The 14,619-nt window shown below is 46.4% G+C and overlaps 1 protein-coding gene across 1 annotated transcript in view; it reads right to left on the reverse strand.

Annotated features, from left to right (window-relative positions):
- The window catches only part of LOC146810320 (cholesterol transporter ABCA5-like), a 1,540,893-nt gene that overhangs the window by 863,326 nt on the left and 662,948 nt on the right, over positions 1 to 14,619 (reverse strand). The window contains exon 15 of the mRNA XM_085617316.1: positions 2,674 to 2,812. Coding sequence (XP_085473442.1) covers positions 2,674 to 2,812 — 139 coding nt within the window. The remainder of the gene's footprint in view (positions 1 to 2,673; positions 2,813 to 14,619) is intronic.

Here is a 14,619-nt window from a genome sequence, read left to right on the forward strand (position 1 = left end):
GAGATTTGTACCGAATAGCAACAAATGTGTGATTTTTTTTAACGCTTTGCTCTTTGCGATTTCTTATTAGCGATGCCTTAAAAATCGCTATTAAGGAATCGCAATAGAGGATTTTGATACATGTGTCCATTAATGTACATCACTATGTACATTGTGCATTACTTGATAGACCATGGCGGCAAGCAGAAATATGATTACTCTGGCTACTCACATTGAATGTAAGAGGACTGAATGATCACCGTAAGATACTCAATATAACTGCCTACTTACAGCGACCCTGAATAGATGTAGCCATGACTCACGCGACACACCTTATTCCACAATCTGTGCATAGTTATCCAACAGATTGAGGGGCTTGCGCTACATGTTGTCCTTCAACTCCAATGGTAGTGGTTTGCTACTCTGGGTTAGAAGGGGTTAAGCATGCACATCAATGAAATAATCTCAGACCCAAATGGTAGCTATTTGGTACATTAAAAAGTAAACAGATGGTGATAGTCAATATGTATGGCCCTTATCACAATAACCCACAATTGTATTCCGATTTACAATATGTGATGAAGAAGCTCAACTGTGGTGCATTACTATGGGGAGTGGATTTTAAGTGCACCCTGAGCCTTGATGTAGACAGATCAAGAGAGGCTCTCTGAAAGTCATCTGCTGTAACCATGGAAATAAACGGTTTCATGGTGCTGGAGCATCTGCTAGATAGATGTAGGTACAGGAACCCACGAGGCGCTGAATTCATGTGCTGATGTCCAAGGATATTAACTTCATGGTCCAATCCTCCACTCATCTTGCACACACATATTCTGACCATTCACCAGCTCTGGCTGAACTTCCTATACATGATGGATATCCTCCTTGCTTCTCATGGAGATTTCCCTCCTAGGGCCTGCTCGGCACTGTATTTAGACCGGAGATCACTGATACTATTGGAGATAACTTTGATATTAACATGGTATCAGTTGAGCACTTTCAAACTATCTGGGAGGCTTTTAAAGTCTATATTTGAGGTGTAAACATAGCTAAACATTATGTGGTCTTAAAGTGTATATGGAATTGTTTGAAAGAAATTGAGGAGAACAGTCTCATGCACAAACAAATGATGAACATACTTTGACTAAAATCCACTCATGGCTAGGTGTATACAATGATTGAGTTGGCAAAGAAGCTAAATATCTGGACAAATGCGCAGTGGCCAAAGTGAATGGAGAGGGTGAGCTTCTAAGCAGTACGCTTGCATAATTACTGCATCCTAGATGGTCTATGGGGTATGTAACTAGCATTATAATGCCCAACACAAACCAATAAACAACTCCCAAAATGACAGCTGAGAGATTTAAACAGTATCACTTTACTCCTTGCGTCCGACGACAATAAAGAGGAATATTGAAGACTTCACTATGGCATGGTTCAAACATGCTGAGAGGAAGGTGTTGCTTGACCCATCAACAAAAGAGCTTTTTTTGTAAGTTAATCAAGAGCATGCCAAACAGCTGCGATCTCACAACTATCATAACGGATTTAATGAGGAACTGACCCCTCACTTCATTAAGCTATTTGAGGAGGTGATTGAGAGAGGCATATCCCACCCATGAAATGAAATGAAATGAAAAGGGTATTTATAAAGCGCATTGCTACCAGAAGGCCTCCCAGCGCTAGGCATGACTAGTGAATGGGTGGGAGAGCAGAATGATTAGTTAAGGGAATAGAAGGGTTTTGAGTTGTTTCCTGAAGGCGGAATGAAAAGACTCTTTTCAGAGGTGGAGGGGAAGGGCGTTCCAGAGTCTGCCTGCGTTCAGAGAGAAGAGTCTGCCGCCACTTCTTGCTCGTTTGATTCTGGGGGTCCCATGATGTGACCAGCTTTGGTAGTCACTATCCTTAAGCCTGACTAATCTACTGATCTCTACTCTTTGTATAAGCCATTCTCGTTCTAAAAATAACTGACACAAAAATTCTTGCAAATATCATGGCTAACTCAATAACCGTCTATGTGTTGAGTCTGGTTCTCCCAGAATAGTCCGGTTTTATCCTTTGAAGGTCGATTTCACATAATCAAAGGACATTCTTCCACACTATTTCGCAATCACATCCAACAGTAAATGGTGTGCAAATATTTTTACTTTGACTTTGTTGAGTGAGAATACATGTTTGCAGTGCTTGCCTGCGCCGTAAGAGAGAAGCGCAACAGAGAGGGCTATGATTTCCAGGTTACAAGCTGATTCTTCCGGCTTAAGCCGGTGACCTCCAACTCCATGTCAGGAATCCTCAAATTAACATTTCACCAATTATTTGTGGAACTTTGCAATTTCCAACTGTTTAAAGTGGGTTTTGTTAACTGATCCCACAGAAGATAGAAAAATCGAAACAACTTTACCAAGATTCCATAGTCCTGTGAGACATAACCTCACGAATTATACATACCAATATTTTAGGAATCCTTTGAGAGAAAAAGTGGAAGTATTGTCTTTGTCTACTTACATGCATAGGAGGGATAGATATTTTAAGAGTAAGAATTTAACAAAACAAATTAGAAGCATCAACAGTTTAGGCTTAACAGAATCATCAGTCTCCTCCTCCTAAACAGGTTGAATGGACACGAATGTCACACTACAATATGGGCAAGTAATCGCAGCTTAAACACCATGCACATTCTAATGAAGGACTCACCAGCAAGAATATCTGCTTCATCCATGAAATGGGTACTAAAGACTGTCACACAGTCAGCTTTTCGTTGTTTCAAAAGTTTCCACACTACATGTCGTGAGCACGGATCCATGCCAGCTGTAGGTTCATCTAGGAGTAATACCTAGATCAACATTAGAAATCAAAAACATATTTACTTCATTACTGAAGAGCAGAGCACAAACTGTTAGTAGATAGACAGTATACATGCAGAAAATATACCCAGGTTCACAAATGAGATTCAATGGACAGAAAGAGCTAACTCAGCAGCCAAGCATGATAGTTGTAATCACCTGATGAAAATGCAAATATATAGCGGGCTGGAAAATCAAAGCTTACCCTCAGTGACTGGTGTGGTATTATGTGTCATTCAGGCAGCTCTAGCAACACTGACTATTAATATTGGCCTAGTGGTGTTATCTTTTTGTGGTTTCAGATCATACAGATGCAGCTATATGTCAAAAGCACTGTATAAAATTATACACAGAGAGGGCTTCTTGTCAGCTCTTGTGCCTGATTACATGATTTACTATCAATCGCGCATCCCTGCTCCTCATTGGATGGTTTTCCTACCGACACTGTTGTTGTCCACCAGTGACGCAAAGCCTGCTTGCCCTTGCTTTTGAATAGATAAGGTGAATCCTGTTCTGGAACTACTACTTCTTGACATTTATTGTTTAGCACTCCACAAGAGTCCATGTATTGCTCTTCAGAGCGCTCCTGTGCTCTTTCCCATGCTCACCCACAACTCATCAATCGCTCCTCTAAGGCCCACCCCTACCGATACTCCTCTGTGGCATGTAAGCAGACCGTCTTGGTGATGCCATGGATGTTGCCCCCCCCTCACTTACCTAGTTTCTCTTGCTACCCTCCTTCTATATGGTATGCCAGATACAGGATTCCAGTGTTGGTGATGCTCTCGATGTTGTCTGCCCCTTCGCTCATCTCGTCTTTCTCCTTTCACCCTCCCTTATCGCTCTCCTCCCCGGCGCACCAGGTGAGATGAAATGGGCTACCGACTATGAGGGGCAAGAGACGACGCAACTCACAGTAAGATGGAGGAAATGGAGAAAAACTAAGACACTAAATCAGTATTTATATAATGTAATTGCTGGATGGATGTGGGGTTGACACACGCACCACAAGTTAAGGGGGTGGGCGATAGGCACTCTGCAAGTTTGGGGTGGAGGGAGGTTACGATACCGCCATGCAGGGAGGCAGGGAGGGGGGGAACGTTTTATGCAAAGGGAGGGGTGGGGTTCCATGCACCGAAAATCTCCAGCGATCACCATGTTGCACACCCAAATGATTTTTCATATCTCATTGGTGACAGGGAGCGGGCTGGGGAATGTTTTGTCAGGACAATATAGTTTGGACAAGGTAGGCACTACAGGAAAAGCTGGAGATAGTACAATCCATGCATTGGGACGGACAACTGGCAGGCGGAGATGGACGAAAGGCCCTCCACAAGGAAAAGAGGTGAGTAGAGGTCTTCCCTCCAAAGCGCAGATTAGTATCGAACACACACATGGTTACAGCATCGAAATGAGATTAAATTGTTGTCCTGGAATGTGAATGGGTTAGGGCATCAGATTAAAAGTGGAGTTGTGCTCCAATATATTAAACGTCATTCCCCTGACGCAATTCTACTCCAAGAGACCCATTTATTAGGCAATGCATGTAAAGCACTGACGAGGTGGGGATTCAAACTTGTAGCTCATTCAGCCTTCGGCTCGGGCTCCCAGGGTGGGAATAATGACTCGCAAGACATTCCAGATGACGACTGAGCGCACATGGACAGATGAACAAGTTACTTACCTTCGGTAACGCTTTTTCTGGTGGATACAGGATCTGCCTGTGGATTCCTCAATTTGTGAATATCCCCTGCGCCAGCATTCCACTGAACTTTTTTCCCCAGCACTCCACGCCGACGTGGACGACGTCATAATACATCGGCTCCGCTCGCGACTCCGTATGACGTCACCGGAGCCATAAGAGAACCACGTCGGCGTGATGACGCCAGTTCCACCCATTTTTTCCGTGCCTCCGAGGCGCACAGGTGGACCAACGACAGACTCAAAGTATACACAGTATACAATATACAACCACATATACATAGCATACAAAGAAAAGGAATGCTAAATAAACAAGGTATCACGGTTTATGGTTGAGGTGCTGATCCTCGCAGAAGTTCCGACATGGCTTTTCCGCTGATCGTCTTGTACTGATGTTTTGCTGCAGCTTGGATGAAACAAATCAAACTTGATGCCTACATCTACGCTGCTCGCCTCCCGCAGCGCGGGACGCGCTTGAAGGGGCTAACGAGAGTGGATACCGGACACGTTTTCAGCGCTGTGAGGGCAACGGCAGACTTACTTTGTCTGTGAAAGGGCTCCAAGCAGGGAGAATTCTTCCGCCAATAGACCTCCAGGTCCGCCGTGAGGGCAACGGCTCCACCAAAAAACTCCATTTCCCAGGCTCCCGTGTGGCGCTTGCAGGTGACGTCAGTGGCAGGCGTCACCTGCCTACATCTACGCTGCTCGCCTCCCGCAGCGCGGGACGCGCTTGAAGGGGCTAACGAGAGTGGATACCGGACACGTTTTCAGCGCCGTGAGGGCAACGTCAGACTTACTTTGTCTGTGAAAGGGCTCCAAGCAGGGAGCATTCTTCGGCCAATAGACCTCCAGGTCCGCCGTGAGGGCAACGGCTCCACCAAAAAACTCAATTTCCCAGGCTCCCGTGTAGCACTTGCAGGTGACGTCAGTGGCAGGCGTCACCTGCCTACATCTACGCTGCTCGCCTCCCGCAGCGCGGGACGCGCTTGAAGGGGCTAACGAGAGTGGATACCGGACACGTTTTCAGCGCCGTGAGGGCAACGGCAGACTTACTTTGTCTGTGAAAGGGCTCCAAGCAGGGAGCATTCTTCCGCCAATAGACCTCCAGGTCCGCCGTGAGGGCAACGGCTCCACCAAAAAACTCCATTTCCCAGGCTCCTGTGTGGCGCTTGCAGGTGACGTCAGTGGCAGGCGTCACCTGCCTACATCTACGCTGCTCGCCTCCCGCAGCGCGGGACGCGTGCGGGCAGCGCCCTGGCGAAGCCCGGGCCAAGGGAGGGCCCGTCCTTGCCAGGAGGAGGCAGGGCTGGGCCCCCCCCCAAACATCGCTGGTCCGGGGGTATTTGGCTGTTAAATCGCTGCTGGCTACTCGAACTAATACCTACCATGGGAAAAAAGACTTCAGCAGCACCTAGAAGAACGGGTAAGCCTAAACAACCTGTAGTACCCCCTACTACCCCACTGCCATGCCTGACGGCCATAGACAAAATGTTACAAAGAACAATTGGCGTTGTCGCCACGGCCATCCAGAATACTGAAAGGCGCCTATCGCTCCCACCAAGTTTGCCCTTACTTATGCATCACGAAAACTCTTTGGAAAAATCATTTGATTCTTTGCTTGCTACATCTTATGCGGGGCTCCCGGGCGCAGATACTAATGAGAACCGCATAAATGGAAATGTAGCATCTTACGGCCACCTGCCCATGGACACTAGGCTATCGTCAACCCCCGCTATGTTAGAGCCAAGCTCAAATAGGGACTCGGATTTTTTGCCATCCCCAGCTAACAATCTGATTCACACAGAAGGGATTGGCTCACGTCCCGACCCTGATGCTTTGGACTTAGATGGGGATAAAAGCACTAGTGAACTAATGCAAACAAGGGGCCAGAAAGCAAAGAGGCAAAAAGCTAAGAGCAAACGGAAAAATATTGAGCCAGCACAAAATAAACAGAAGGGTGGGAACAGCCAACCACGGAGGTCTGCTGCCCCCGTAGTGCGAAACAAGGTTAAGGGGGATGGCCTACCCAGCGAGATGGATTCCTCAATTATAGAAATCAACACAGCGTCAGGGGTCCAGGGATTCTGGGGGAGACTGGAGACACTGATATCTACTCTCTTGGGGCCAATGAACCTACATGTACAGAATATAGAAAAGAGGTTGAGAGTACTGACTGATCATGTATCTAAACTGAGTTCTGGGCGCCAACAAGAAACCTTGCCCTGCCTGGGGACAACTACCATAGATAACGCCCAAACGAGTCAGACTAATATGTTAAATAAAATTAACACTAGCGACCCCTTGTTACCCTCAAAACCGAGTACAAGTAAAAGCCTACCATTTGTGGAACATCCTGCCAAACGGGCACCTAAACCAAAATCCCCTAAGGTTGCCACCTTTGTAGAGACGGATCAAACTGTCTCCAAAAGTAATATGGCATATCTTAGTCAAACCAATACTGATGCCCGACATGTCTTATCCTCTCCCCCGTCCAAGCCGGACCAGTCTATATTAACCATTGCAAAACAAATTCCGGCCCGCATCAGCTTACCCCCAGAGTGCGGACCCTACGTCCTGGTTCTAGCTAATGTCCCCAAACTAAGGAAAGACCAAGAGGAAAATTTCATCAACCTAAAAAATAGAACTCTCCACTGGTTATCCAGATATTGTCAATTTCCGATGGATGGCGCTGGAGAGATTATTTATACCCAAAGAGTGGGGTGGGTGGGCCCTTTAAGAAAAAAGTTTGAAGGGGACTGTAGAATTATAAATTTTAGGTCCCCACAATGGGCTCAATGTACGCTAGCAAAAGCCCCACAGCCCTCTCATTGGGAATACAACACCACTCTTCTTCCTCTTGGGTACTTTTACAGGCACCTATTAGATCCTAACCCTAGTTTTGGGACTAATTTCTTGGGACATCGACAGGATACTAATACCAACTCTAGAATCAATAACCGACATTACCACCAGGACCAACACCATGACCCTAGGAACGGCCCCTCATTAGGGGCCTCATGTAGGTAGCCCAATACCGGTCGGTAACGGCCGATTTTCGGAAAATATACCGTTACCGACCGGTATTCAGGCTTTTGATATGTAGGGGGATCATTTCTGTATTCGGTAATTAACCGAATCGGTAAAATTACCGAATCGGTAATTTTACCGATTCGGTAAATACCGAATACAGAAATGAGATGTAGGGGGAGTGTGTGGTGGGTGTGGGGATTCGTTATTTACCACCAACTGAAAGTTGGTGGTAAATGACGAATGTCTCAGTTAAGGCATTATTTGGCCCTTAGATGTGTGCAATGTGGCAGACACACATGCCCTCAGGGCATGTATGTGTGCCACATGTGCACACATGCAGGAATCAGGGGTGCAACAGGGTGTCAATGTGACACCCTGCCACCCTTGATTGAGCTCCCCCCATTACCGATTCGGTATTTACCGATTCGGTAATGGTAACTGGCTTCCCATTGATTCCTATGGGCCTCCTGGCCCATAGGAATCAATGAGATACAGGTTACCATTACCGAATCGGTAAATACCGATTCTAAAATACCGACACTTACCGCATCGGTATTTTTTTACCTACATTACATTTACCGATTCATAAATACCGAATCGGTAAAATTGGGTATTTAAGAATCGGTAAATGTAATTTACCTACATATGGCCCTAGGTAACATGACCGCACTACCAGCACACCAAATGTTACATCCCCCCTTTTCAGCCGTTCCCCAGTGTATCCCTAGGGAGAGGCCTTATGCAGTGACCCACCAAAATTTTTATACGGAGGAGGTACCTGTATAACGTCCCAACCTACAATCGATTTGAATATGCTTTCTCAAATCTAGAAGAACAGGACTGACTGGGGGACAGCGTAAGGAATACTGAATGCGCTGAGGTAGCCGATGTAACTGGGGAACTTCTAGATCTCACAAAAATCATTATAACTCAACCTGTGGCCGCACAGCATGCCACGGTCCCATCCCCAGTCGCATGTGAGGATGCAACAACAACCTTGCTAATCAATCCCAGGCAAATCACTAGGGACAAGCATTTAGGTAGCCCTAGCGGCTCTGATTTGTCAATCCTTAGCTGGAACGTTGCAGGTATAGAATCAAGACTGTCTGACCCTCAATGGGTCCAGCTATTGGATGGCAAAGACATTATTATGTTCCAAGAGACCTGGGCCGTAGGGAATGTGCACCTAGAGGGTTACCACTGTTTTAGCGTGTTCGCCTCTAAGCCTGCCTTTGGTCGTGCAATGGGAGGACTTTTTATTGGAATCAGGATATTGGCGGGTGGTATTTTTAAGGATTTATCATTCGGGAACCCAAATATCCAGGTTCTTGAATACAAGCGAAAGACCAAGATTTATTTAATTAACTTTTATAATAATGATTTTTATTCCGTACCAAATAGGAACTACATAGCACTTTCTAATATATTGGCACACCTTGAAACAAACACAGGTTTAGACGAGAAGTCAGGGATTCTCATTGGGGGGGATTTTAATGCGAAAATACCAGGGAAACACCGACTAGAGGACAAAAGCTATTCGGATCTAGCAGATCGAAGAGGTACTGAACTTGTTAAGATATTAAACTAACACATCCTTAGCAATGTAATGGAAGCAAGCCAAACTTCAAGGATGACCTGTGCCCCCACGTTTAGAGGAAGAGATTCCTGCTCAACGATTGATTTTATTTTTACATCCCCCTACCTAACAGATCGTGTCACAGACTCTAATGTGGTAGAGACTTTATATGGAGACCACAACCCCCTTATAGTTATTTTGTATTTGGGCCCTAGCCCAGTATATGCCAATTTTAATGGCGCAAGAGATATTACACCATCTGGCGATGGTCTCCATCTAAAATGGAGGGGAATTGATTGCGGAGCCCTACTTGACCGTGTAAAAAATGACCATTTAGAATTAATAAATTCTTGCTTATCACCCGATGGGGATTGCCACAGAATAGTTACCGATTTTGGCAAACTATGCGTGGCAATCAAAACTTATTTGTCAGTCCCACTACCCACTAAGGCGAAAGACCCAAGATGGTTTTACTCCGCCTGTTCTATGGCAAATAGGGAACTACGCAGGGTACTAATTACCAAGCCAAGGAATCCAGTGGAGGTACAGACAGCTAGGAAACTCTATAAACAAAAAATAGCCGAAAGAAAGGCGGCACTTTTGATGGAACAGTGGGAGTCGCTGGTTGTTAGCGCTAACCTGAAGAGTAGTGGGCCATTTTGGTCCGCTGTCAGGAAAATGCGCGACATGGGTAAACTCTTATCCTCAACCAGCTGCAATATAATCAGTAGCACTTGGGAAGCCCACTTTTCCAAAATATACGCTGCTCCCTCCGAGGAAACAACTACCCCAGATCTGGGACAGCTGCAAGACTTGCGGATTGACCTTCCTGAGGTGGTAGCACCTGTCAGAGAGAGCCTTGGTAACAAGGCTCCCGGCCCAGATGGTTTCCCTAAAGATATTATAAAGCATAGCCCAGATTTATGGGCGCCAATCTTACATAATGTTTTTAACAGTTTGTCAAGAGTGCCCATCCCTAAGACGTGGTCTTCTAGCATCATAGTCCCAATCTATAAAAAGGGCGATAGGTCAGATCCAGCTAACTACCGCCCAATCTCGCTCCTGAATAACACCTTAAAAATACTCGGATGAGTAATTTATAACAGGGTGGTAGAGTGGACGGAAGATTCTGACCTACTGGATCCATGCCAGATGGGATTCAGGAGCGGGGTGGGTACAGTCGAGCAATGTTTGAACTTAAAACTAATAATTGACAAGTATAACGTTGCTCGATCGTCCCCCATATATCTTGCTTTTATGGATCTTTCATCTGCGTTTGATCTGGTAAACAGATCTAAATTGTGGACCATGCTTCTTAATTACGGATTGGATGAGGCCCTAGTACATTTTCTGGCGTATCTTCATACTGATCTTAGGGCGCACGTTAGGATTGGGTTGGGTGGTGAAGTATCCGGAGCTATAAAAATCGGCAGGGGGTTAGACAGGGGTGTGTTTTCGCACCCCTGCTGTTTATCATCTATATCAATGGCATAGCAAAGGTTTTAAAACAAGTAACTAGAGACGTGCCAATTATCCAGGGGCATCCTTTGCCAGTTTTACTATACGCAGACGATGCGGTCCTCATGGGCCGCACCCCTAACGCCCTCCGTTTGCTTGTGGAAAATTTTGTCCATCATATGGAGGGCTTAGATCTGCGTGTAAATTTTAAAAAATCTTTTGTTATGTCATGTGGACCTGGGAAACGGAAACTCAATACCATTCACATTGGGTCTGACAAATTAGATTCCGTAAATTCTTTTATATATCTAGGGGTGGCCTTCGCTGCGAACAGCTCATGGAGTGCCCACGCCATGAGCAAGTTCTCGAAGGCCATCAATTCAATATTGAGTCTTCCACGCCCTAAGAAATTAGGTGCTACCAGCGCTGTTTTAAATTTTTTTAGATTGCAGTGCATCCCTGTTGCCACCTACGGGGCTGAAGTTTGGGCCTCCGCTAAAAACCCCGGTATTCAACGTGAAGAGACCCGCTTTTGTAGGAAAGTACTGGGTGCCCCAATCTCGTCCTCTGAATTTATCTGTCACAAAGAGTTAAATCTCCCTTACATCTGTGATTTTATTAGAAGCAGACCAGCTTTATTTTGGCTGAGAATCTGGAGGAACAACGCAGCTTCTCTAACACAAGATATAATTAAAGATTGCCTTAAATGTGATCACGGCTTATCAATCCCATGGCTTGCTGGAGTTTCAAAAACATTAAGCGCCGTGAACAAAGGCGATCTCTTCTCTGATCCTTCCAGAATTGGATGTAAAGACAAGGTAGAGGTTAAACAAGCACTATACGCACTTTTTGAAACAGAAAGGATGGAAAGGGAAATATCCAAATCCACCATTGTTAGATATATGGAGAACAACCTGTGCAGGCAACCCCTTCCACTTTACCTTACCCTTCGTATGTCTAGCTGGGAGAGGTCTCTGTTATTTCGTCTAAGGGCAGGCTCCATAAAATCTTTGTTGGGTTTCCCCTTGGGTTATAACCATCCTACTGAATGTAATCCTTGTCCCTGTGACGGTACCAGTACACAGAATGATCTGCATTTTTTATTTTTCTGTAAATTTTACTTAAAATATATCAACTGGTTTTTAACACCCTATTTTCGAAAACAAAGACCCCTCTCCCTGGAGGAGTCCCGTCTAATGTTACTCTCCCTGGACACGGAGGAATTGACTTTTCGCACTAGTACCTTCTTAAGACTAATAATATGTGTACGTAAAACAATGGAAAACCCCTGAAAGATTGCTGTTTTAGTTCCTTTTTAATCTATAAGCAATTGTATTTTGTAATATTGTAATAATGAATTGTTTTTATGTCTGTACTTTTATGAATTTAAGTAATTCGAATAAAGGTCTTTTGAATTGAATTGAATTGAACAAGCATTTCCTAAAAATGTACAAGAAAGTATAAAAACATTTCAAACAAGACCTCTTATACGGTATACAAAGGTGGACAACGGGGAGGCGGGTGGGCCAGTGAGGAATCCACAGGCAGATACTGTATCCACCAGAACAAGCGTTACCGAAGGTAAGTAACTTGTTCTTCTGATGGATACATCTGCCAGTGGATTCCTCATCTTGTGAACAGATTCCCACAGCAGTCCCCACTCCCGGAGGAGGGTGTCCACCTTTCTATACCAGATAGTCTTGTAAAACAGAGCGCGCAAAGTGGCTCTCCCTCCTCATCTCAGAGTCCAAGCAATAATGCTTTGCGAAAGTATGGAGGGATGCCCAAGTCGCAGCTTTACAAATATCTGCCACAGGAACACCCCGGGCCAAAGCAGATGTAGATGATTTCGCTCTAGTTGAATGAGCTCTAATACCCTCAGGAGGAGTCTTACCAGCCAGGGCGTAGCAGATCTTGATGGCAAGGATGATCCATCTCGATAGCGTGCACTTGTGCACCGCTCTTCCCTTCAAATGACCAACATAGCCAATGAAGAGTTGATCATCTAGACGAAAGTCTTTAGTCCTGTCCAGATAAAAACTCACAGCCCTCTTTCGATCCAGGCGATGGAGTCTTTCCTCCTCCTTGGAGAGATGAGGAGGTGGATAAAAAACAGGGAGAGTAATGGACTGCCCCAAATGAAACGGAGTAACAACTTTTGGCAGGAAAGCAGCCCTGGTCCTGAGAACTATCCTTTCAGCATGTAATGTAAGAAAAGGAGGTTTGGAACTTAGAGCTTGAAGCTCACTCACCCTCCTTGCCGAGGTTATGGCTACAAGAAAGACCGTCTTAAAGGACAACAGCCTTAAAGGACAGCTGTGCAGAGGCTCAAATGGGGACCCCATCAGAAAGGTTAAAAGAAGATTAAGGTCCCACTGCGGCATCACAAATGGAGTGGGAGGAAACATGTTTGTAAGTCCCTTGATAAACCTCAGAACAACCGGAGATTTAAATAGTGACGGTTGATCAGGAAGACATAAAAAAGCCGATAAGGCCGAAAGATAGCCCTTGACCGTGGCCACAGCACAGCCCTGCTGAGCCAAGGAAAGAGCAAACTGGAGCACATTAGAAAGATGGGCTTTTAAAGGGTCAATAGATCTCTCCCCACACCATTTAACAAATTTCGACCACCTGTAGGAGTAAATGGACTTGGTGGAGTGTCGCCTGGCCGATAAAATAACGTCCACCACATCAGGCGGGAGAGAGAAAGAACTCAGGTTGCCCCGTTCAATCTCCAGGCATGAAGGTGTAAGCTCTGGAGGTGGGGGTGTAGAACCTGCCCCTCCGACTGCGAGAGGAGGTCTGCCCTCAGAGGGAGACGGAGCGGAGGGCACGAGGAGAGGTGGAGAAGATCTGTATACCACACCCTTCTTGGCCAATCCGGGGCGACCAAAATAACTTGGGCCCGGTCTTGGCGAATCTTCCTCAGAACCCGAGGAATCAAGGGTATGGGAGGAAACGCGTAAAGGAGTCGTGAGCCTCAACTCAACTGAAACGCATCACCCAACGCCCCCTGCATCGGAAACTGGAGACTGCAGAATGACGGGCAGTGCGCGTTCTCGCAGGTGGCAAACAGGTCCACCCGAGGTGTCCCCCACGTCCGAAAGACGTGACGAACCACCTCCGGATGGAGCCTCCACTCGTGATCGGCGGAGAACTGCCGACTGAGACTGTCCGCACGTACGTTCAACACCCCGGCCAGATGATTTGCCATCAGACAAATCTGATGGTCCTGAGCCCAGGACCATAGATGCAGGGCCTCTCTGCATAGGCAAAGAGACCCCACTCCTCCCTGCTTGTTGACATACCACATCGCGGTAGTGTTGTCCGTCAGAACTTGAACAGACTGACCGCGAAGGGAAGGGAGGAAGGCCTTGAGCGCCAAACGAATCGCCCGCACTTCCAGAAGGTTGATGTGAAGCAACCTTTCCTCCGGAGACCAAAGACCCTTGAACTCCAGATCCCCCAGATGAGCACCCCACCCTAGGGTGGAGGCATCCGTTATCACTGTGGCCACCGACGGAGGCAAATGGAAGGGCTTTTCTTGCGACAGATTGCCCCCCACACTCCACCAAGATAGATCCGCTGCAGCTTCTCTGGAGATCCTGATCGACTCCCTGAGATCCCCGTTGTGCTGATACCACTGCTTGCGGAGGCACCACTGGAGCGCCCTCATGTGCCAGCGTGCATGGTTGACCAACAGAATGCAGGAAGCGGACAGACCGAGCAGGCGAAGGACCTTCAGAACTGGAACAACCGCTCCATCGTGGAATAAAGGGATCATCTCCTGAATGTCGAGAATTCTTTGTGGAGGAGGAAATGCTCGACACACAGTAGTGTCCAGTACCGCCCCTATGAACAGGTTGCGTTGAGAGGGCACCAGGTGAGATTTGGGCACATTGATCGAAAAACCCAAGTCGAATAACAGCTGAGATGTTACCTGCAGATGACGCTGCACCATCTCTGGGGACTCTGCCTTCAGAAGCCAGTCATCCAGGTAGGGGAAAACCGGAATCCCCGACCTCCTGAGAT

Source organism: Triturus cristatus, chromosome 7 (genome assembly GCF_964204655.1).
Source record: "Triturus cristatus chromosome 7, aTriCri1.1, whole genome shotgun sequence".
Lineage (NCBI taxonomy): Eukaryota > Metazoa > Chordata > Amphibia > Caudata > Salamandridae > Triturus > Triturus cristatus.